We start from the raw sequence: 21,439 nt of genomic DNA on the forward strand, positions 1-21,439 counted from the left end.
AAAAAAAAAAAAAAAAAAAAAAAAGAAATACAGGCCTCTCTATTTGGTAAAACCAGAAAGTCTTCAAATTTTCAATTTGTTTTTAACTTGCTAATGGTATGACCTTGGAGATTTAAAAACATATTAAAATTTTTTACACTGAAAAGTTTATGTTACATTTCATTATTCTTAGAGATTCCACTGTTTCTTGCTGGTGATTTCATATCTTGGTTTCGAGTACTTATACAATTCCATTAACTTATAATAAAAATACCACATAGGAGTTTTAAATTCAAAAACTTTTTAAAAATAGTATTTGCTTGTCATCAGTCATCTGAACTTTTCGTCTCCTCATAATTCCCTCCTGTTTTGTCACTTGATGTTACTTGTATCTTCCAAAAGATTGGGATCCCACGTTTGGCATTGCTGAAAGTCATACATACAACCACCAAAGGTATCCTAAACGTATTTCTTCAAACAAATACTTGAGAAAACAGACAATGAAAAGAAGGTAGGATCTTTGAATTGGAGAAGAGCTAAGATATTCCTGAGCTCATCTTTTGGGACTAAAACTTGCTCTCTGAAAGATCTGGTGGTTGATCATGGGGTCTCTGATCTAAAGTCTGAAAACCTGTCATAACTCAGGAGTATTCTAGATAATTGGTCTCACAAGGGAAATTAGGTAATGGGACAATCAAGTTTGGACGCATTTCTAAGTCCATCTACTCAATAATATGAAATCTGCTAGAATTAGGCATTCCCCCTCAGCTCCCTGTACATACCTCGATCAAACACTTACAACCCCAAACTGTAATTATTTAGCCATAGACATATAGTCTGAGGACATCTACTGCCTCTAGTTTCTAGCCCAGGCATTCAATATGTGTTTGCTGAATGAAAAAATAAAAGGGACTGCATCTGATATAACTTTTCAAAGCTTTTCGTGATATAATTTTCAAAGCTCTGGAGTGCTGCAGTATCTCTCTGGTTGCTAATACTGCACTTTCATTCTGGGAATCACTTCTTCCTGCAAGGTCTTTAAACATCCCCTCACATCAGAGCTGCTGCTTGCCCATCTGTGTTACCTGGCTGCTCAGCTTGGCTGCCTTCTTGGCCATTTCAATGTCTGGGCGACCAAGCATGCTTAGCCCGTGGCTGCCTTCCTTGCGGTGCTTGGCTCTGTACTCCACCTGCATCGAAGAAAACCAGAATGGGCAACACATTCTAGGTGGCCAGTGACCACCAACTACTTGCTTGCAGTGACCACTTGGGACTGGGTACCTTGTAAACACACCCTTACCTCGCTGGCCTGTTTGGCTGCCTGCGTGGCCTTCTTGATGTCTGGCCGATCGGCCACTGTTGTGTAATGCAGGTTTTCTTTAGCATCTTTTTTGTAAGCGACCTTTATTTGGAAAAAGAAAACATCTGTTCACTTGAGAGATATGCTATCTTTCTGAAAGGAACCTTTTATTAAAGCCAAATCAACTCCACTACCGTATTTTTTAGACCACCAGATATAGAAATTAGGGTGACCACTCACTGGACCCAGCCCAGCATATACCAATGTGGGATCCACCAGCTCAAGTGGCCCCCTGAGAGTGAGAGGAGAAACTTACATTACTCTGCTTCTTGGCCACCTCCATAGCGTGTTTCACCTCTGGGGGCTCCAGCATGATGGAGTAGTTGGATTTTCCTTTCTCCTTGGCAAATTTCTTCTTGTAATTTGTCTAAAAAGAGCCAGAATTACTTATGTGAGCAGAGGAAGTTGGGAACAGAATTGTTTTACTTGAAGAACTATGAGAAGATCTCGAGGAAAATCCGTGGCTCTCCATCTTGGTGTCATTTTGGAACTGGGGTCTCTGATACATATTCTAGTTCTTCCCTGTCATTTCTGTCCTGGGACCTGTCATTGAACCACACACCAATCTTTGGAGAACTGATGACAAGGAAATTAAACTCTTTCATTGACCATTTCTACCTTTTTAAAATAAATGGAACCACACAGGGCTCATAAAATATAATACCATGATTATTAAAGCATTATCCGTAAGGATGTAGTGGGCAGAGATTACTGAGATACAAAGAGGTGACTTTACTTCTCTAAAATTGTTCAGCAGTTTAAGGAGAGGGGAGATGATGGGAGAGGCTGACCTTTACTATCAATGCTCCCTCCCTTTATTACCACTAGGTTAGTGGCATCTTATATTGCTAGACAATACATCCTATGGCCAAACCCACATCTGCCACAGTTGCCATTATTGGAAAGCCAATAAATATTGAGTTGTCTTTTAAACCAGCGTTCAAAATTCACATATAGGTACTGATGGTAAGAGTGATGTAACGCAAAGGAAAGTGTAAGCAAAAATGCGGCTTACAGTCTTTTGCTGGAGTCTAAGGTAAAGTGCCATTGCTGCTGCCAAGAGTCCTGGGGCTGGTCACTTACATCACTGACGTTCCTGGTCACTTCCTTGACGTGAACGGTGTCCCGGGTCTCCGGCAGTGTTGTGTATGAGCCCTGAGCCAAGTGCTTCTTCACATGCTGCCTGTACTTGTTCTGAGGGAAAGCACAGGGAGCTTGTTTAAATGCCTGCCTGGGGCATCAGCCCAAGACGGAAGGCAAGCCTATGGGGTGCTGGAGGGTTACCTCGGACACCAGATTGCTGACTGTCTTTGCCAGGAGGATCTGAGGCGTATCGGGCACGGCATGGTAGGTTCCTCTTTCCTTGACATGTTTCTGTTTGTATTTCAGCTGCAGGGGTGAAGAAAGCATTTCTTCAGCTCCTCTGACTCTCCTGCGTATTTTTATTAAGCTCCCAAGTTACTAAATAGAGCTGGGAGAATAGCATCATTGACGGAGTAGAATCATTAAACTCAGTAAAAGAGCTCATGTTTGAAAATCTTGGGAAATATCAAAAAAGGATTTTCTTTATCTCATGCAAGTTGAGGCTTTAATAACAATCAGAATGAATCTTACGATGAATCTTTATACATACAGCGTTTGTTCACAGCACTTTTAAATATGTCATTGGACCCTCCTGCAAACCCTGGGAGGCATTATTATTCCTCCTTTCCAGGTGAGGAAACACAGGAAGCATAGGAAGCGTATGACCCCACAGAAATGAATACGTTTCCTTATAGAGTCCAACCAGGCCTTCAGAGTCCCCACTGCGGCGTGTGGATTATCTTGAGGTGCAGTACAGATCAGGAGAGACCACCTGGCTGTAACAGCTTCCCACTGCTGCCGCTCTGCTCTGCCAAATCATTGGTGTTGACGTGGGCAGCAGCCTCCTCTATGCTGCGGGCCCCTGGGCACTGGGCTGCAGAAGACAGCCCTGAGTGAGGTTAGGCCTCTTGGAAGGGACTGAATACTTACATCACTTTCTATTATAGAATTCTTCAGGGCCAGCACCATGTCTTTATCATCAGTGACAGAAAGCTTGCAACCTTTGAGGAACTCCCGGTCCAGCTTGTATTCAAACTGTAACAGAAGAAAGACAGAGGAAGATGGGAAAGGGTGACAGGCACAGGAAGAAGCCGGTATTTGGTTGAATTTGTAGGGAGTCCTCTTCTTAAGGGCACTATGGGGATTTGCTACCAGGATGGGGGCAGGGGCTTCCTGCTGGGCCCACTGAAAGCTGGGCTCCTCCTTTCCAGCCCCGAGGCCAGGACAAAGCCCTCCTGGCCCTCCCCCGCCTCCCTCAGGACTCTGAGCCGTTAGTGTTTGGGCCCAGCCATGGGAGACCAGGCTCTGTGGCCAGGTCTGCTTCCTGAGCTTGCCTTCCACACCTTACAACCCTCCTGTCCTTCTTGGATCTCAAATGAGCTAGGGTTAACACCTGTGACAGTGGTTATTATGAATAAAGATAAAATTTTCTGTCTCAGGTATGTCATGCAGTTCTGACTGCCTCTCTTATCTCACATCGCTTTGCTGTAGCGATGACTTGGTGGCCTGGATGAAGTCCGGTCGGTCAGGGGTCCATCTCCAGTGGGCTTTGTTGGCTTCATACTGCTTCTTGTAATCCAGCTGTTTTTAACAAGACAAAAACAAGTCACTTCATTCAGTGGCCTGAATTCACAACCGCACACGTTACACAGAGGGACTCATCTTGCATTTTAACATATAACAAGTCATGGTTCTTTATGCAAGAGAGAGCCCCAGTGAAAATTTCTGTACAATGGATGCAACTAGTTGGCCACTCAAGTTGTCCTCTTGTGGGACCCTTTGGCCTCAAAATAGGGGCTAAAATTTTTAAAGGCTCCTGGCGAAACAATTCTTCAAACTCACTCTACCAGTGCAGTCTAATCATTTTCAGAGTCAAGTACTTTTAATTTCTAACTAAATTCAGACTTTTAAAAAAAGTATTAAACACTTGCAGTATTTATTTCATTCCAGGCACTTTTCAAAGTGCTTTATGTATATATATATTAACTCATTTACTCTTTACCACAACTGTATGAAATCAGCAGCTGAGGAACTGCCTAGAAGAGCTAAGTAAGCTGCCCAGGTGAGACAGCTAGTGAACAGTGGAGCTGGGTTTCAAACCTGGGCAGCCAGATATCAGAGGTGCTTGTGGACTTGCTAGACTTGCATCTGAGCTGGAGAACTGACTGCCTTGGGCTGAACCTGAGGCACAGAAGTGAGTGTCCTTGGGAAGAGCCCTCATCATCAGGCACATTTCTTTCCTCACTCTTTTTCTTTCTCCTTTTTTTGGTCAAGGTATAATTGGTATACAATAAGATAAACATGTTTTATAAGTTAAAAATTGATCCAACTTTTCCCCATTCTATTGTCAGAATTTTCAAATGCATGAGGAGTTGCACGAATCTTACAGAGAATACCCATACACCCAGCACCTAGATTCTACAACGTACATTTTACTGCATTTGCTTCGTCCCACATCAATCCTGCTACCCATCCCTCTGTCCATCCCCAGGACACCTGTACGCTACCTGCCAGTCCCTAAAGGCATTTCAGTTTGCTGGCCCTAATAAATATAAGTTCTCGGTAGCACTAGTAGGCACTAGTTGGGTTTTATAATATTTCATTATATAACCATTTATATATTTTTAAGAAGTCGATACTCATTTAAATGCACAAAAATGTTTCTGTGGTTGAGGCTTTAAGATGCCCCATCACAAAGAAATGAGTCAGCGCAGGGAGATGTGAACAGAAGGAAGGTCTAGGCCAACTCCTGACAGCACCAAGCAGCTCAAGGGTTCTCTTTTTTTTTTTCAGGAGAAGTAGGCTCTAGAGTTTGTGGCAGGAGAAGAACATGGAGACCGGAGACACTGTCGAAAATGTAACCTTCATTTCAGAATTAAATCCCCCATTTTTCAGCATCCTAACATGGAGGCTGAGGGGGTATAACATCCATGGGCCGTCCGTGCTCTTCCCCACTCTCCTTTGTAAGAACCATGGGCAGCATTTAGAGGTCAGTGTTATCACTCATGGTCTGGGGCCCAACCCTTGATCTGGACTCACTAGAGCTCAATCACCTGAAAAGATGTCAAAAGAGGCCATGTGACCTACAGAAGCTGATGAACCCCTATTAGGCTTGGGGACGTTTCTGGAACTTACATTGGTGTTGACTTTGTAGGCATCCTTGGCTGCTTTGATATGAACAGCATCAGGCTCAATGGTACAGTTGGACTTAGTTCTCTGGTAAACTTCTTTGTATTTCAGCTGTGGGAGGAAACACAGGTCAATTTTTTTTTTTTTTATAGCAGCCCACAAGTATCTTAAAAAACAAGAAATTAAAACCATAATATAGTACATGATACTCCTTAAGTCTGAATCAGTCTGTTGTGAAGAAGGGATGCAGCCGTGCAGCTATGTGACACGCACCATCCTGTCTCAGATCTTAAAACCAACTCCCCAGGACACATTGCGTATGTTCACCAGTGTCACCATAGAATTTATGTCCTCTGAGCTTGTGCTGAAAGGGGCAGCTGGACAGCTATCCATGTGTGTTTTCCTGTCCCGAAGTCAGAAACTCCTGAGTTCAGAACATCTTGAAAACTGTTGATGGAAGAGAAGCCTTCCCCCCATTGGCTCACGCAGATGGGATCAGGCTTGCCCTCCTTCCATGCCCCTACAGTTGTAGCTGCTATCATGTCACGTTATAATTATTTATCTGTCTATTCTTTCCATTGAGTTGAATCCCTTGCGGGCAAAGATTGTGTATCATTCATCACCTCATTCCTAGCATCAGACACTTAGGAACCCAATAAATACTTGATGAATGAATGAACTGAAGGATGAATGCTGTCGTCACTACTGTCATTGCTAGAGCCATCGCTGGTAAGTGTGGGCATGTGTGGGTTTGAATGGGAGGGGGAGAAAAGGGAAGGCTTAGCCTCTTTGAGCCCAACTGGTCATTTTTTCATGTCTAGACTGGAATTTCTAGCTTCACCCACTTTTGCTCCTTTTAAATTTCAGGGCCCTGGGGCTCCATCTGGGACTTCTCACTAGTTATTGCGGAAGGATCTTAGGTCTTACTGCGACTGAGTAAAACTGTTCTATGGAAGCCATAGTAGCGCTTACTAAACTTGCCTGATCATAAGAATCAGAATTTTCTGTGCTTCACCATAGAGGTAGTAAATCAGTAGCTTTAGGGGACTGACTTGGAAATTCATATTTTTCATCAACATCTCAGGTTATTGTTACAATCAGAAATTTAGGGAAATGGATATAGAATTGCTTCATTTTTCTACACTGAGAGGGAATGGGCTGCTCCACATAAGGGATCTACCTTATAGATGTTTATGAATACCCGACGTTTATGTCCGAAGTGTCAAAATTTATTTTAACATAAAAAATATAAAAAATGTTTTTTAAATGATTTATACGTTTCTGCCTTCATAAACAGTGCACTGATGTATTTAGCATTTTTCTTGGCAACTTAGAGTCAATAGTGTGAACCCATTTGTTTAGCTACCAAAGAATTCCTGAGCACCAGCCTCAGTCAAGGCTTTGGGGTAGGGATTCCATAGTTGCCTTCATTATTCTTTATGGTGCCCATATAGCCATTAAAATATTTAATCTATTTTTTAACCAATATTATGATAGTTTTCCACCATAGAAGCTAGCTATATATATGAAAATATATGAATATAATTTCTCCTCAAATTCACAGTATTAGAATTTAATGGCTACCTTTTCCTCTTAGCCAAGACAAAACTTACAGAGTATTAATAGAGTTTATGGCACACTGCATTTTTCAGACTGCTCTGGAAGCTTCTACCCCAGCCTCTTAGAACCCATCCACGCTGCCGTGAGACGGCCAAACCACACGGAAAGGCCACGTACAGGGGCTCCTGTCTATACAATGGCTGAGCTCCCAGCCCAGCCGTGATCGGGCGCCAGCTCTGGGAGGGAGCCTTCCTGCCTGAGCTGCAGCGCGTGGGGTAGAGCATCCACTCAACTGTGCCCACTCAGCTCACAGAACTGTGAGCCAAAAAAGCATGACTGCTGCCTCAAACCACTACATTTAGAGTGATTGTTACACAGGAATAGATAAGTGGACCTGTTTTTGTTATATCACATTACAAAGAGGCCAAAGTGAGAGGGGCTGCAAAGCCGTCCTGGTAACTTACATCACTGACTTCATCTTTGACCTTTTGGACATGCAGCAACATGGGCGTGTCGTGGATTGTGGTGTAGCCTCTGGGTCTGGCCTTGTTGTATTCCAATTTATACAGTATCTGAAGGAGATGAAAAGGCAGAAAGAGACAACTTTATGTATCTCAGTTGACACTGTAACATAATGTAAACATATAAAGGCAACATTGTTGTTTGTTGTCATTGAGTGTATATAAAGGAAAGAGAATTCCATAAACTCAACAGGTGCTTTCATGCTTTCTGCTAAGGCTCCAGTGCCCTTACAATGGGGTGTCTGCCAATTTGGTTGGAACAATTCTTTACTGTAAAAGAAGGGTCCTGAGCATAGTAGGACACTTATTGTCCCTGCCTCCCTCCCTCTAAATGGCAGTAGAATCTTCCAAACAGGGACTTCCCGGGTGGGGCACTGGTTGACAATCTGCCTGCAAATGTAGGGGACACAGGTTCGATCCCTGGTCCAGGAAGATCCCACAAGCCCGCGCGCCACAACTACTGAGCCCATGTGCTGCAACTACTGAAGCCCGCGCACCTAGAGCCCGTGCTCCACAACAAGAGAAGCCACCGCAGTGAGAAGCCCGCGCACCACAACGAAGAGTAGCCCCCACTCGCTGCAACTAGAGAAAGCCCGTGCGCAGCAACAAAGACCTAATGCAGCCAAAAAAAAAAAAAAACTTTTCCAAACATTGTGACCATCTACAATGCCCCTCCACATTTGCAAGTGCCCCCCCAAGGGCAAAAACCCATTCAGTGTTTCTTGTACTTACATCACTAATTTGTTTGTTGACTTTTGTAGTACGTAGGTGTTCTGGAGTATCCACAACTGAGGTAAACTTGTCCTTTGTTTTTTCATAATTTTTCCTGTACTTGATCTAAATTGTAGAGGAGAAGAACACGTTAACTTGAAGTAGGAGAGAGGGCTCTCGGGGACTCTAGCTTTCCTCTTGAGAGAGTCCCACAGCAAAGAGTCGGATTGTTATGTGAGCCATAGGTGTGCGGGATGATGCCATGCTTTCTTAACTGGAAATGTTTATATAAATCTGTATTTGATAGCAAAAGTGTAATAGAGTGAGCAAATAATAATATTTTCCATATATTTTATCCACGTGGAAACTGAGGCCCAGAGAGGTTAAGAGTACGAGCTAAGGGCAAATATAGAGTGAATCTCAGAGCCAGGACTAGACCCATGTTCTCTGGACTCTGGCAAGTAATGATTCGCTCACAATATGCTACATCGAATATATATGATCTCTTAAGTATGTTTCCATATCCAAGATGAAACAGATAAAAAAATGAATACATACAGTTTGAAGTAGTTATTTTTAAAGACATTCAGTTTTGAAATTTTCAAGTCATGATTTTTTTTTTTTTCATGCACATAAGCGGTTTCAAGCAGTACAGACAGAGAGCACAGCAAAATTCCATGCACAACTATCTGATGATCATATCGGGACCAAGGTAAAAGTTCAGGCAAACAGAATGTTCATAGGAAGACCTCATCCTCCTCATTTCATGTGTTGATCTGATGTCAAACTAAAGTGATAAAACAAGTTGCTAATACAAAAGCCTGATTAAAAACTTTCTTTGCCTGTGGGGAACAACGGCCTTTTATTACCATCATATCTGGTCGTTAAGCAATTATCTGGTCGTTAAGCAATTATCAGTGCCTTTTGCTGCTTCAAATTTACCTTCCAGCGTATGACGGGAAGGTGGTGGTGTGTGCTTCAGTTGACCTTGCAGGAAGGCAAGGTGATCAGCAGTGCTGATAACAAGGGTGTGTGAGGACAGATGTGCTGGAAATAACCTAGCAAATTCAGCATCAAACTCAAGAGGGGCCATGAATATGCACAATATTCAAAGAGCTGCGCTGTCATCCTCATCTCTCCAAAATGGTACAGTGTAGTCATTATTGAGCAATGGACACATTAGATGAAAACATTAAATAGTCACATCTTTTAAATACTGTCAAATTTACTCAACATCCTCAATCTCTAAGAAATCTACTTCTTTGGGGCAAATATTGGAAAACATAAAGTTATACCAATTTGGAAAAGTTTGAAAAACTTTGAAATAGTCTCAGTTAATATTACTTGGAATTCCAAAAGTGTCAGAAGACGTACAAATGCTGGCTGCTACAGCGCCACACTTGTCCACATCCAGAGTTCATTTACAGGCAGTGAATACTTATGCAGCTTTGTCATGTGAAACCAGCTTGGTCAGCGGGCCAGGGAAGGAAATCAGGGGAAGCATAGAAGTGAATATGCCCCCAAGGCTCCTAAATCTCTTCTTCGCATCACATCAGACATTACCTGGCTCCACATGTGTGTGTTGTAGAGGGCAGTCAACATATCTGGACGCAGAATTTCATTACATCCTTGTTTCAGAAGCATCTTGGCACTAGATTTATATTTTCTCTGTTCATGCAAAGAGCAGTGAAGCACAAAAGAGACTTGTGAAGACGGAAAAGAACATAGCTCTATATCCTGATCACCTCTGAGTGAAGAGATGTAGGCACACACACTTTGTGTTCTCACGTGTATGTGTGGGTGAAGACAACCAGATGTATTAAAATGCCAAGCAGGGTGACGTGATATTTGCAGTTGACCATCCACAGCCCTTGTGAATGGGGAATAATAGAGCCAGTCCCACCAAAATTGCCTTATAGAAAAGGTGACATCATTGAAATAGAAAAACACAGTAAGGAGTTCTGTCTTCTTTCCTTCCGTTAACTTGTTTCTTTGTTTCTGCGTTTGCACCTTAATTCGCACTTTACAACTGCAGTTTACACACAGGCCCTCCTGAAGGATGAAGGGTGTGAGGACCCAGCTGTGCATCTCATGTTCACCACAGCACACGTGAGGACACAGAGCATGGACTGGCACACTCAAAAAGCTCGTGGGCTCTTTGGGTGGCTAGACAGATAATTTGGAACAGAACATCCCAATATCATAGGCAGAACCTATGACATCCTTGCAGCAGACGGGACGACATCTCATGAGAAACTTGGAGCACAGTCCTGCTTGGCCGTCCAGGCGGCCCCATCACAGTACCTGACTGATCTGGTCGCCTGCGATCTTAGCCAGCAGATGTCTAGGCTCATCGACTACCAGGTGGTATTTATCTTTCCGCTGCTCATAATCAGCTCTGTATTTTTTCTGCTCAAACATCATATCAAATTATAGCAAGAGTACAACAACTTCAAGGCTATACACAAATGTCCCAAGATACTTCAGAGAGCCAGAAAAATGTCCTTTCTAGAGGTGGGCTCCCAAAGCATTCAGGGTAATGAAAATAGGGAGGTGAACAGAATTAAGCAAAGGAAGATGTTGGCCTGGAGAAGGCTGGGGCTTGGACTAGATTAGTTACAACATCAAAATTGAAGTACCTTGTACCTAAACATGTTCCATCTTTTCCTATGATGTCATTAGCAATGTTAAGTTTTATGACATCTTACATTATATTTAAAATAAGGCACTGACAAGCTACAGGTTTACTACTTTAGGCTGTGAGAGTCAAAAGGTATATTCATGGACACATTCTAATATGCTAGTTAATTTATTTGATTATAAAAGAGACCTGGAAATCCTTCGTGAATTAGAAAAATAGAAACAAAATATATCAAGACTGTCTTCCTAGGAAGCTACCAACAGTAATTCTTCAGAGTCATCCCACCTGGAAATCTACTGAAAATAAACTAAATCAAATTTATAAACAAAAAAAAAGTTATATATTGAAATAAATATACCATTGGCTACATTTTCATCTTCTGACACATTTTACTAATTTTCTAACATTGTTTTTGAATTTATGTAAATCTGTGGAAAATACAAAGATAGGAAATTAAATGTAAAAACCATCCATACATACATTAATTCATAGCTTGCTTCTTTCATCATTTTAAGCTAAATTTACCTTAAACCATTGCAAAGACAGTTCCAGGAAAAACTGGGTAGAAGGTAAAGGAATATTCTGAGTGCAAATGGACACTTCTCTGCACCAGTGTATGAGTCACAATGGCAATACATTTGAAGGCATGAATCACAACTACCCCCTTAGGGCTGCCATTTTTGTGCCCTGGTAAGGGATACTAAGTTAACTTTGAACTTCTGGGTCTTCCAACTCTACACAGGATCCTATACCCTCCCTGTTGAAGGGAGTTCAGCTGAGAGTCAACAAAATCCTTTACCTCTTTGCTCTCATCACCCAAAGGGCTGTGCTGCCCTGTGCTAGTGTGAGCAGAGGCTGTGCTGGCTGTGGGGACCTCACTCCTCTCTGGACAGCCCCTTCCTTTGTTCTTGTTCTTGCTTTTGGCAGAGCTCATCAGATAGTGATATTATAAGAGCCTTCCCAATGCATAATCTTGAATCAACACTAAAATGGCTTTCCTGTCATTTTAGGTATTGGGTTTTCATCAAACGTCATTTATAGACTTCTTAAGGGACGCTAATAGGCTCAATTGGATCAGGTCATACATACCTCATTCATCAATTGAGTTGCAAACTTGAAATGCCTGTTGATTGGACAATCAGCAACATACTTGAAATCTGACTTCGTCCTTTCAAATACCTCTTTATACTTATACTAGAGAAAATAGAACATGGTTACTTGATAGCATGCTGTGATTATCTTAAGAATGAGACATGCCATTTATTGTATACAATTGTGATTAATTCATTCATAGAGATAACAAGTAATTACTGAACACACTCTGGCTCCCAAGGCAATGAAGGGTATACCCGCCTCAATGTCTTAAAAACTAGCCCCCAAATACATACTTTCATTGAATGGATGTCAAATAGATCTATATTCCGTATTGGACAAAAACCCAAATCAGTTTCTTCTTTGTTTCAATACTTATAGTGATTATTATTTTACTTTGAATGTATTTCCATGTGCACTCAAAGGCAGTTTTTACTCCGTTAATTAGAAGCAGTTTTCCAGTAATGAATCAGATAATCATAATATTTTAGAGCAGGGGTATGCTAGCATCTAGACCACTACCTGTTTTTAAATAGCCCCATGAACTAAGAAAAAACTTTTTTATATAGTACTAAGGGATTGTAACAAAGAATATGTGACAGAATGAATGTGATCCACAAAGTGTAAACTATTTACTATCTGGAACCTTTCAGAAAAGTTTGCTGACTTCTATTTTAGAACTCAAAGGAAGCTAATCCAACTGCTTTATTTTGTAAGTAGGAAAATGAGGCCATAAAAACAAAGTTATTTGCTTCAAGTCACACATCAAGTTTGTAGACTAAAATAATCTCACTTTCTATTTGCTTCCATATCAAATCACCCAGAGACATATTAGGAAATTCTGGAAGAGCCATGAGGAGTTGTACTGAGATGGCCTTTTATCAAATTCAAATGAGTGATGTAAATAAATGATTACTATTGTCAATGAGGCCAATACTAAAATAATTCCTGAGTAGAGTGAATAATGTAGTATATGCTCCAACTTTAGGGTCTAGAAGCAAGGATAGGGATGGAAATATGAGAAGCTGTTTCCTCAGTACTAATTCTCTCTGTGGGCACTGGAGTACATTTCATGGATATGGCCGTTACCCTTGAGTAGATATATACCTTGCTGTAGAGAGTCTTGTTCTTTTCAGCCAGAGTGAAGTCGGGGGTATCGAAGGCATAGCAACCAATGCCTTTAAGCCAGGTCAAATCTTCTTTATATTTTACCTGGGAGAAGAATATCACCAAAGAGTTTTAAGTACCTATCTCCAAATAGCAGTAGGTTAGGATCGATACAAGTAGAACAAATAGAAGGTCTGACCATTAAGCTATATAGAATAATAAAGTATTGAAATAATTATTTAAGAGACATTTCCAATAATACTGATTTCTGCTCACTTTATGGTATACTGTATTGCATATGGAATTTTTCATTTTAATACCAAGTAAAGCAATTCAAATTTAACAGGCATACTTGCCTAGAGAGTAGTACATCATTAGCTCGGCAGCTGTATTTTCATATAAAGAGCTGAAATTTCTTTCTAAATGAGCATTGTCATGTGTCTTCATTGCTTAATTGTCATGAAGTTGTCTCTTCAGTTGCTCAAAAATGGGTTATCATTTACATGAAATATATCACTTCCAGTCATGTATTATGATGTAACACATTTAGAAGAAAAATTAGGTTTATAAATTTGAATATATTTTTCTGTCTCCTGAGTTGAAGCTCACTTATTTAGCAATGAGCCTTATGACTTAAACATCCATACACAAGAGCTAAAATTTAGTCAAGTGTTTAATCAGTTTTTATGCAGTGTTTGATTTCATTGTCATGTGGACATATTAATTTATATGTAAAAATAGAAGATTTCAAGACTCACATCACTGACTGCATCAGTGACTGCTCGATGGTGGAAGTGCTCAGGGTGATCAGGGATGGACCTCCAGATTCCCAGCTGGCTCATGTAGTTCTCCTTGTATTTTATCTGTGGTAAAAGCACAAAGACAGCTTTAACGTCTTACCCAAATTTAATGTAAAAAAGTCCATTTATCTCCAGAGAGTTTTAGGAAAGGGAGGATACTTTTTTTTTTTTGCGGTGCGCGAGCCTCTCACTGTTGTGGCCTCTCCCCTTGCGGAGCACACGCTCAGCGGCCATGGCTCACGGGCCCAGCCTCTCCGCAGCACGTGGGATCTTCCCAGACTGGGGCACGAACCCGTGTCCCTTGCATCGGCAGGCAGACTCTCAACCACTGCGCCACCAGGGAAGCCCAAGGGAGGATACTTTTAAAAGTTATGGTGGGTTATTGAGCCCAACACAAGTAGAAATATATAGGGGCGTACTTTACTGATGTGGTCTGTGACTTTGCGATGATAAACGATGTCTAGAGCATCCTTCACAGTGTAGTATTTCCCTTTGGTCTTTTGAAATGTTTCTTTATAGCGTAGCTGGAAAGAGGAAGAGCACATGGATTATGAAGAACTACCAAGTTAAATAACTAAGCTCTTCTAACCTTGAACTCTCCTGAGTTTTCTCTCTTATGTTTTCCCTTGAATAAATTTGGGAGAGATTAAAAACCTCTTTCACATCCTGGAAGAGAAAAAGGACATTCAGAGAAAACAAAAGAAATCTGCATAAAGTATGGAGTTTAGTTAATAATAATGTATCAATATTGATTTGTGACAAATGTCCCATGGTATTGTAGGGTGGTAACAACAAGGAAAACTGGGTATAGGCTATATGGGAACTCTCTGTACTGTCGCTGCAACTTTCCTGTAAATCTAAAACTATTTAAAATAAAAAGTTTATTTAAACGTAAAACAAGCAGACAAAAAGCTCATTTGGGAGGAGAAAAAATTAAAAAGCAGCATAACTTTGTTGAACCCAAGACATACTAATGTACGTGGAAAAAGGAGAAAGATTTAGTTTCTAACTCCTGGTATTAAAATGCCTTTTCCATGGAGCAGTCCTAAAATTTTATTCCATTTCAATCTTTATCTTTGTGGTATTTCAAAAGTCAGCAGCTCTGACTTTAACCTAAGAATATCATAGAAGATTCATCTCATCTACACAAAATGAATACTTCTCTGAGCACTCTGTTTTCAATCTCGAACGAATCTTTTCTTTTTTGGGTAGCTGAGCAAACACATAGTGAAGGAGGTCTTTAACTTTGTTTTTCAGATGGGTAATCTAAGATCCTTTAGCTCTAGTTGTGGAGATAGCCACGGTAGATAGGCTAAATTTAATGCCACATACCAGCTGGACTATTTCAAAGGTTAGAGTTACCAGTATTGGTACTGACAAAGCCCTGGGGATAGGGCTGTCCAGTGGCGTATAATGAGCTCCAGGGGCCAATTTCACTGTGTGGACGTCCCTGAGAAGTGGTGATGCAGAGCAAGCTTGGTTCAAATTAATATTCAACAGTAACCTTGAAGTGATAAAGATGGGGCTGTCACAAGAAGACAAAAACTATACTAGCAAATAGATTTTGAGGGTAGCATATAATTTTTTCAGCTTATATTTTAAGCAAACCGACATGGTCTTCTTCCAACTAGCAGACTCCTTTTAGCTGCAACTGAAAATTTCTGACAAAATTATGGAACTAAGATATTGTTCCAATTTGCTGTACACTTTCACAATTCTGCTTAGGGATTACTGTAACCACTTAAGATGCTTGAAATCCTAGAGCTATGTTGCTAAATTGAGGGTGAGGGGGTTGCTTGAGCTTTTGGCTGGGTTAAGTCCCAACCAGTCCTCCAGTCCTCCAAAGATCCTGGTTCTGGTAATAGGTGCAATGCATTCATAATTGGGCTCTGGGACACAAAACTGGTAAGGACTGGCCATCTAACTGGGTTGATTCATTTCATATCTTCATTAACAGATAATCTCATTACCGTTGAAAGGCACTCTGTCCTTGATCACGTGGTATGGGAAATGAAAGTCTGTCCCTCTGAATTCTAACAAACATGTCATTCACATGATTTAGGCGATCAAGAGGAGGAACAAACATTTTCTGAGTGTCAACTAAGAGCCCTGCACTGTGCTAGAAATGTGTGTCTGTTACCTTGTTTAGTCTAATTTAATTATCACAATTCTTATCCTCATTTCACATATAAGAAAAGAGACTCAGAAGAATTAGGTAAATTATATGGAGTCATACAGCAGGCAAATCACAGCATCAGGATTTGAAACCATGTTTGGCTGTTTCCAAGAACAACATTTTATGGATAAGCAACATCAAGTATCCCTAGGAAATGCCACCAAAGAATTAGAAGAAAGGGTCATATTTTTGCTTGGAAGAGCAATGAGAAAAGCAGTAGGTTTTCAGCATCTCTCAGCATTATTCTTAGCGACTTTGCCAAATGGTATTGTTTGTGCCTGTTTGTTTGGCTTTTGTGTTTTTGTTTCTTTCCTGATCTGTACTGTGGGCCAGGACTCTGAATTATGGATATGACTGTAATATCTTATGCTTCTTAGGCGTTTCCACTTCAGCTGCCCCATCACAATGAAGAAAGAAGGGAGGGATGCATACATCACTGGCATTCCAGTAAGCCTTCTTGGCTCTGATGAGGATTGGCGTATCTGGAACTGAAGTGTACTTGTCCTTCATCTTTTCGTATTGAATTTTGTACTTTTTCTAAGAAATAAAGATGGAAGAGAGAGAAATTTAAGTTCAAGTGTTTTCATCCCTCCCAATTCACAACCATGGAACAGATCCAGCCTAGGGACACACCGGATCATGCTCGTTAAGAGAATAGCTCTGCCTTCTGTTTCTTGATGCTGTTGAGCACAACTTATAGAAATGAGCTCTCTGATCAGAGGCAGCAGGTGAAGGTTTTTTTTAATTAATTAAATTTATTTATTTATTTTTATCTTGGCCACGCTGCATATCTTGTGGGATCTCAGTTCATCACCAGGGATTGAACCCAGGACATGGCAGAGAACGAATCCTAACCACTAGACCACCAGGGAACTCCCAAGCAGGTGAAGGTTTTAGCAAAGGATTTGTTTCTTTAGCTCAGTGCCTGGGTGCTGAATTCCCAACTTACCTCACTGACCATGTCCTTCACGTCTTTAGCATGCTTCAAGGCTGTGGTCTGGTTTCCAGCATGATGATGTGGCCTCTCTTTGGTGGCAAGTTCAACATACAGATACTGAATGATAATAGGCACAACATTATAAATCAACTATACGCCAATAAAAATTAAAAACCAAGAATAGGGATCAGATGTTACAGAGATAAAACACCCCTTATTTAGTGTTCAGTCCTCTTTACTCATTTCTAACCCTAAGATGGGAGGGCAGTGTCTACTTGTTATTGTCCTGATTTTTTTTTGTTGTTGTTGTTATGTGTGTTTCTGTTTATTTGTTTCTCCCTCTGTCTCACATTACGAAACACATATACGCGCTCCAGTCATCTAACATTCCCGCTGCTGAGTATGGTCTAGTCTAAATCCACGTGATAAAAAATGCTGATAGAAGAATGAGAGGAATTCTGATAGTCTTCAACATATATTTCTTTTCATTTTTGCCTGAATGCATGAATTGTGGTTTCATTTATCTGTGGACAAAATATAGGTCCTATGGAATGAATTAAAAAAATTTATTTTCACCACCTGGAATCCACAGACCACTCATCCAATGACTAAAGTTGTATAGAACTTAGAAGACATGGCATTACCTGCTCACGTAAAACATACCATAGTGAAGACGGCCCCAAAGAAAACAGCTTCTTGAAGTTAAAGGGCATGAGGCTGCATCAGGATGACCAAGTATGAGGGTCTGCTACTGTCAGGAGTGGTCAGGCACACAGAACCACCCCCTGTGGCAGGTTTATGAATCTTCATGTGTGAGTGTTACCTGACTCTGAAGCTTCTGCCCTTGCTTGGCTCTTGTAAGATCAGGAGTATCAGGAACTGAAGTGAAGACTGACTTCTGCTTCTTGCCTGCAGCTCTGTACACCAGCTGGACATAAAACAGTCATAACCATCATTTCTGCTTCATGGACACATTCTATGCTCTGCAGATGCCTTTATTGCTTACTTCAGAGAAAAAGCAGGGCCTCTCCCACTGCAGCAATCTCAGTTTCTGTCCAATAAACCAATATATATTTTTTAACCCCCTTAGCCTTCCTTTTCTTTTTTTCCTTGTATCAAAATTAGAGACATTCTGCAGCCTGTCCGAGTTCCAAGCCACCAGCTGTGTTCTTGTTCCCTTCTCACCTGTCCCTTCTAGGACCCTGTTCTAGCAGTTACCCTCAACCCTCCCGAAGTTCCAGCCCTCTCCCTTCTTCTGCAAACAGACCCAAGTCCCTCCCTTCATTAAGCCTTTTCCAAGTTCTGCCAATGGCCTTTTTCCTTTCTTTCACAACCAAGCAAACTCTGTGTTTTGCCTTTTTCTCTCTTTTGATAATTTCACAAGGCAATAGTTTGGCTTCCACCCAATCACTCCAATGAAGTGAACTGCATTAAGACTACCACAAACAATTACGATTGCTACATCCTAGAATGCTTTTCTGCAGCAACTGTAACTGCTCAGCAATTTCATTCCTGAACTCTGTTCTCTGCCTTCCATTCCCCCATTCTCCCCTAGGGGGCCTCCCATCTTTCTAGGCACTCCTCAGCTTCCTTCTATGGTTCTGCACTCCCCCAAAGGCTGCTATTAGCTAGAGTTAAGGGTTGGCCCCTTTTACCCTATACATTCTCCTTGGGTAACCTCATCTCTACCCAGGACCTCAACCATCCATTTGAGGTTGATGGTTTTCAAATTTTGTTAAATGGTTCCTTGATATCCTAGTCATGCTGGCCAGAAACTTGGGGAGTCATCCTAGACCCCTTCTCCCTCATTCCCACATCAAAATGGTCATGAATCCTGGGCTTCTAACGTTGGGACACTCCTTAAATCTGACGTTCTTCTCCTTTCCCACTGCCATGGCCCTAGTTCAGCCTCCTGCATTGTTTCTTTCTACACATCCTTAAGAGCCTCTAAACCACCTTCCCAGATCCTCTACTGGACACTTCACATGGTTTACCCATCTTTCACAAGCCCAAGCAAGAGATTTTCTTAGAGTTCAGATCTAATTAGATGTTAATGCTCAGATCTATCCTGCTCAGAAATAATTCATCAGTGACTTTTCATCAAGTCCAAGATCATTAATATATCACCCGCGAGTCTTCATAACCTGGCTTCTTCTATCCTATGTCTCCAGTCTCATTTCCCAACAGTCTTCCACACTCCCCATGTGATATTTGAAACTAGTCCTAGTTTCTAGAACTCATTATGGCCAATTTCCCATACCGTGCCTTCTACCTAGAATTTTCTTCCCACTCTTATCTGCCTGGAGAACTCCTGGAGTCCAATGTCTTGATCATTCCTGTAGGATACCATTTATCATATTGATGTCTGTTTCTTCCCAGAGATTATGAGCCCATGGAATGCAGGAGCTCAGTTTTATCATTCTTTTATCACCTCATATTTAGATAGAAGATCTGAAAAACAGTAGTCCTCTAATAAATATCGAGAACATTTAATATAATGAGGTGAACAAGAAAGTCTAAATGGAAAACAAATAAATCCTAATCATGGATAAAAATGCTGGTTGAACAGATAAAATGTAGGAAATAAATAATATGTATATACACATGTATGTACGTGTCCATTTCTTTACATCTAAATTATATACAAGTGCAAGTTGAAACAAAATATAGCTCATCCGCTTAGGGCTGTTTTTGGTGTTACCAGTGAAAGAAAGGAGATAAACAAAACAGAAATTTACTGTTTCTCCCAGGCTAAATTTTTGAATAAATCAAATCGACAAAATCATAGAATTTTATGGCTAAAAGAAGCCCAAATCATTACCTAGTCCAATTCTCTAGCTCAGGAAATTAGGGTGTTAAAGTTGTGAATTAGAAAAAGTCACACAACAAATTGGAAGTAAATCTGGAACTAAGACCCACCTCTCCCATGCCATTTCTACGATTCCCTTTGAAGTGTATTTCCCCTGTACTTAGGTATGCATTGTTTATACTCCCTGGGACAACATCTCTGCTTCCTAGTACTACAGATATATATGTGTCAAGAATCTGCACAATTTAAAGACAAGTCAAAAGTCAATAACTTGAACTTTTGGCCATCAAACTTTTTACTAAGCCAGTGTTTCCCAAACTCACCTGATCCTAAAACCCCCTTAGTAAGAACAGATTTGCAGGCTCTACCCCAGACCTTCTGAATTCAGGGTAGTAGTTCAAATCTGTATTTTCTCAAGATCAGGTCATTCTACAGTGAGGCAAGTGTGAGAGAAATTGCACTACTAAACAATATCTATTTTTCTTCCTCAATGCTGTTGCATAATATGCACAAAATCCCAATAGGAATTGGGAAGAAGAGAAATTAAAGTTTTAGATAATTCTGAACCCAGACAGCTGAGAGAAGTAAAGGTATTCCAAAAGATGCCAATAAGCACTTTAAGTTACCAAACAATTTTTAATTATTTAATTATTGGCTGGAGGAGAGATGTGATACTTTAAAGCAGTGGTTTCCAACACTGCCTGAATATTAGAATCATCTGTGAGGCAGCTAAAAATATGCAGATGTCCAGACATAGAGAATCTAGTGTGGGGCTTGAGGTTGGAGCCCACTCAAGGGTAGTTTTAAAATATTTCAGAGATGATTCTGATACTTAGCCAGCGTGGAGAGGCACCTTTACTGAGAAGAAACCCCAGATGCATTCCTATCTGAGTGCTAGCACTGGTTGAAATAACAGAGGGAAGTGCTCAGGAAAGCAAATGTGCTCAATGTAGCATTTGTAAGAGCTGAAGAATGAATCATCCTCTGCCCTGGCTCACTCCAAGTGTAGGAGGCTGCACATCCCCTCCACTGAGGACAAACCTTGATTTGCCAAGGCTTCTTTAAGTCTAAGGACATAAGTGATCCCTAAACAGCAGCCATCAGAGTTATTAAGCATGGGAAGTCAATGAAGTGGCCTGACAGCTTTATGGAGTCTGATAAATGAGGTCACAAGACAAACTGAGTTGAATGAGAATGGCCCACTGACCTATAATAGGAGTAACCATTTACATTTGTGGGATGCCCTTACCTTTAGAAAGCACATTTTGTCCTTGGCAAACACGGACATCTGTTATGGCCAAAGCACTATAGGATACACATCTAAATAAGATGGGGGGCCATTCCTCAAGGAACCAACATAGGTGAGAGGATCAGATCTATGCACAACTAATGGCAATAAATCAGGAGCCTGGGTGCCAGGTGGGGCAGATGACAATGAAACTAAGTTGTTTGGAATTTCCTGAGTGGGCAGCAGAGCAGAGAGCCATTGAAAAACTTTTCAAATTGCACTGCCATGATTAGGGTTCCTGACAGC

At 41.0% G+C, this 21,439-nt stretch overlaps 1 protein-coding gene across 1 annotated transcript in view; it reads right to left on the reverse strand.

The window, feature by feature from the left end:
- Positions 1 to 21,439, reverse strand: part of LOC103083893 (nebulin) — a 120,982-nt gene that overhangs the window by 32,442 nt on the left and 67,101 nt on the right. The window contains 18 exon segments of the mRNA XM_082930885.1: positions 1,065 to 1,169; positions 1,280 to 1,381; positions 1,596 to 1,706; positions 2,423 to 2,533; positions 2,624 to 2,728; positions 3,353 to 3,457; positions 3,899 to 4,003; positions 5,558 to 5,662; positions 7,576 to 7,683; positions 8,365 to 8,469; positions 9,907 to 10,011; positions 12,074 to 12,178; positions 13,184 to 13,288; positions 13,942 to 14,046; positions 14,403 to 14,507; positions 16,592 to 16,696; positions 17,109 to 17,213; positions 17,920 to 18,024. Coding sequence (XP_082787011.1) covers positions 1,065 to 1,169; positions 1,280 to 1,381; positions 1,596 to 1,706; positions 2,423 to 2,533; positions 2,624 to 2,728; positions 3,353 to 3,457; positions 3,899 to 4,003; positions 5,558 to 5,662; positions 7,576 to 7,683; positions 8,365 to 8,469; positions 9,907 to 10,011; positions 12,074 to 12,178; positions 13,184 to 13,288; positions 13,942 to 14,046; positions 14,403 to 14,507; positions 16,592 to 16,696; positions 17,109 to 17,213; positions 17,920 to 18,024 — 1,902 coding nt within the window.

Source organism: Lipotes vexillifer, unplaced genomic scaffold, assembly GCF_000442215.2.
Source record: "Lipotes vexillifer unplaced genomic scaffold, Lipotes_vexillifer_v1.1 scaffold193, whole genome shotgun sequence".
Lineage (NCBI taxonomy): Eukaryota > Metazoa > Chordata > Mammalia > Artiodactyla > Lipotidae > Lipotes > Lipotes vexillifer.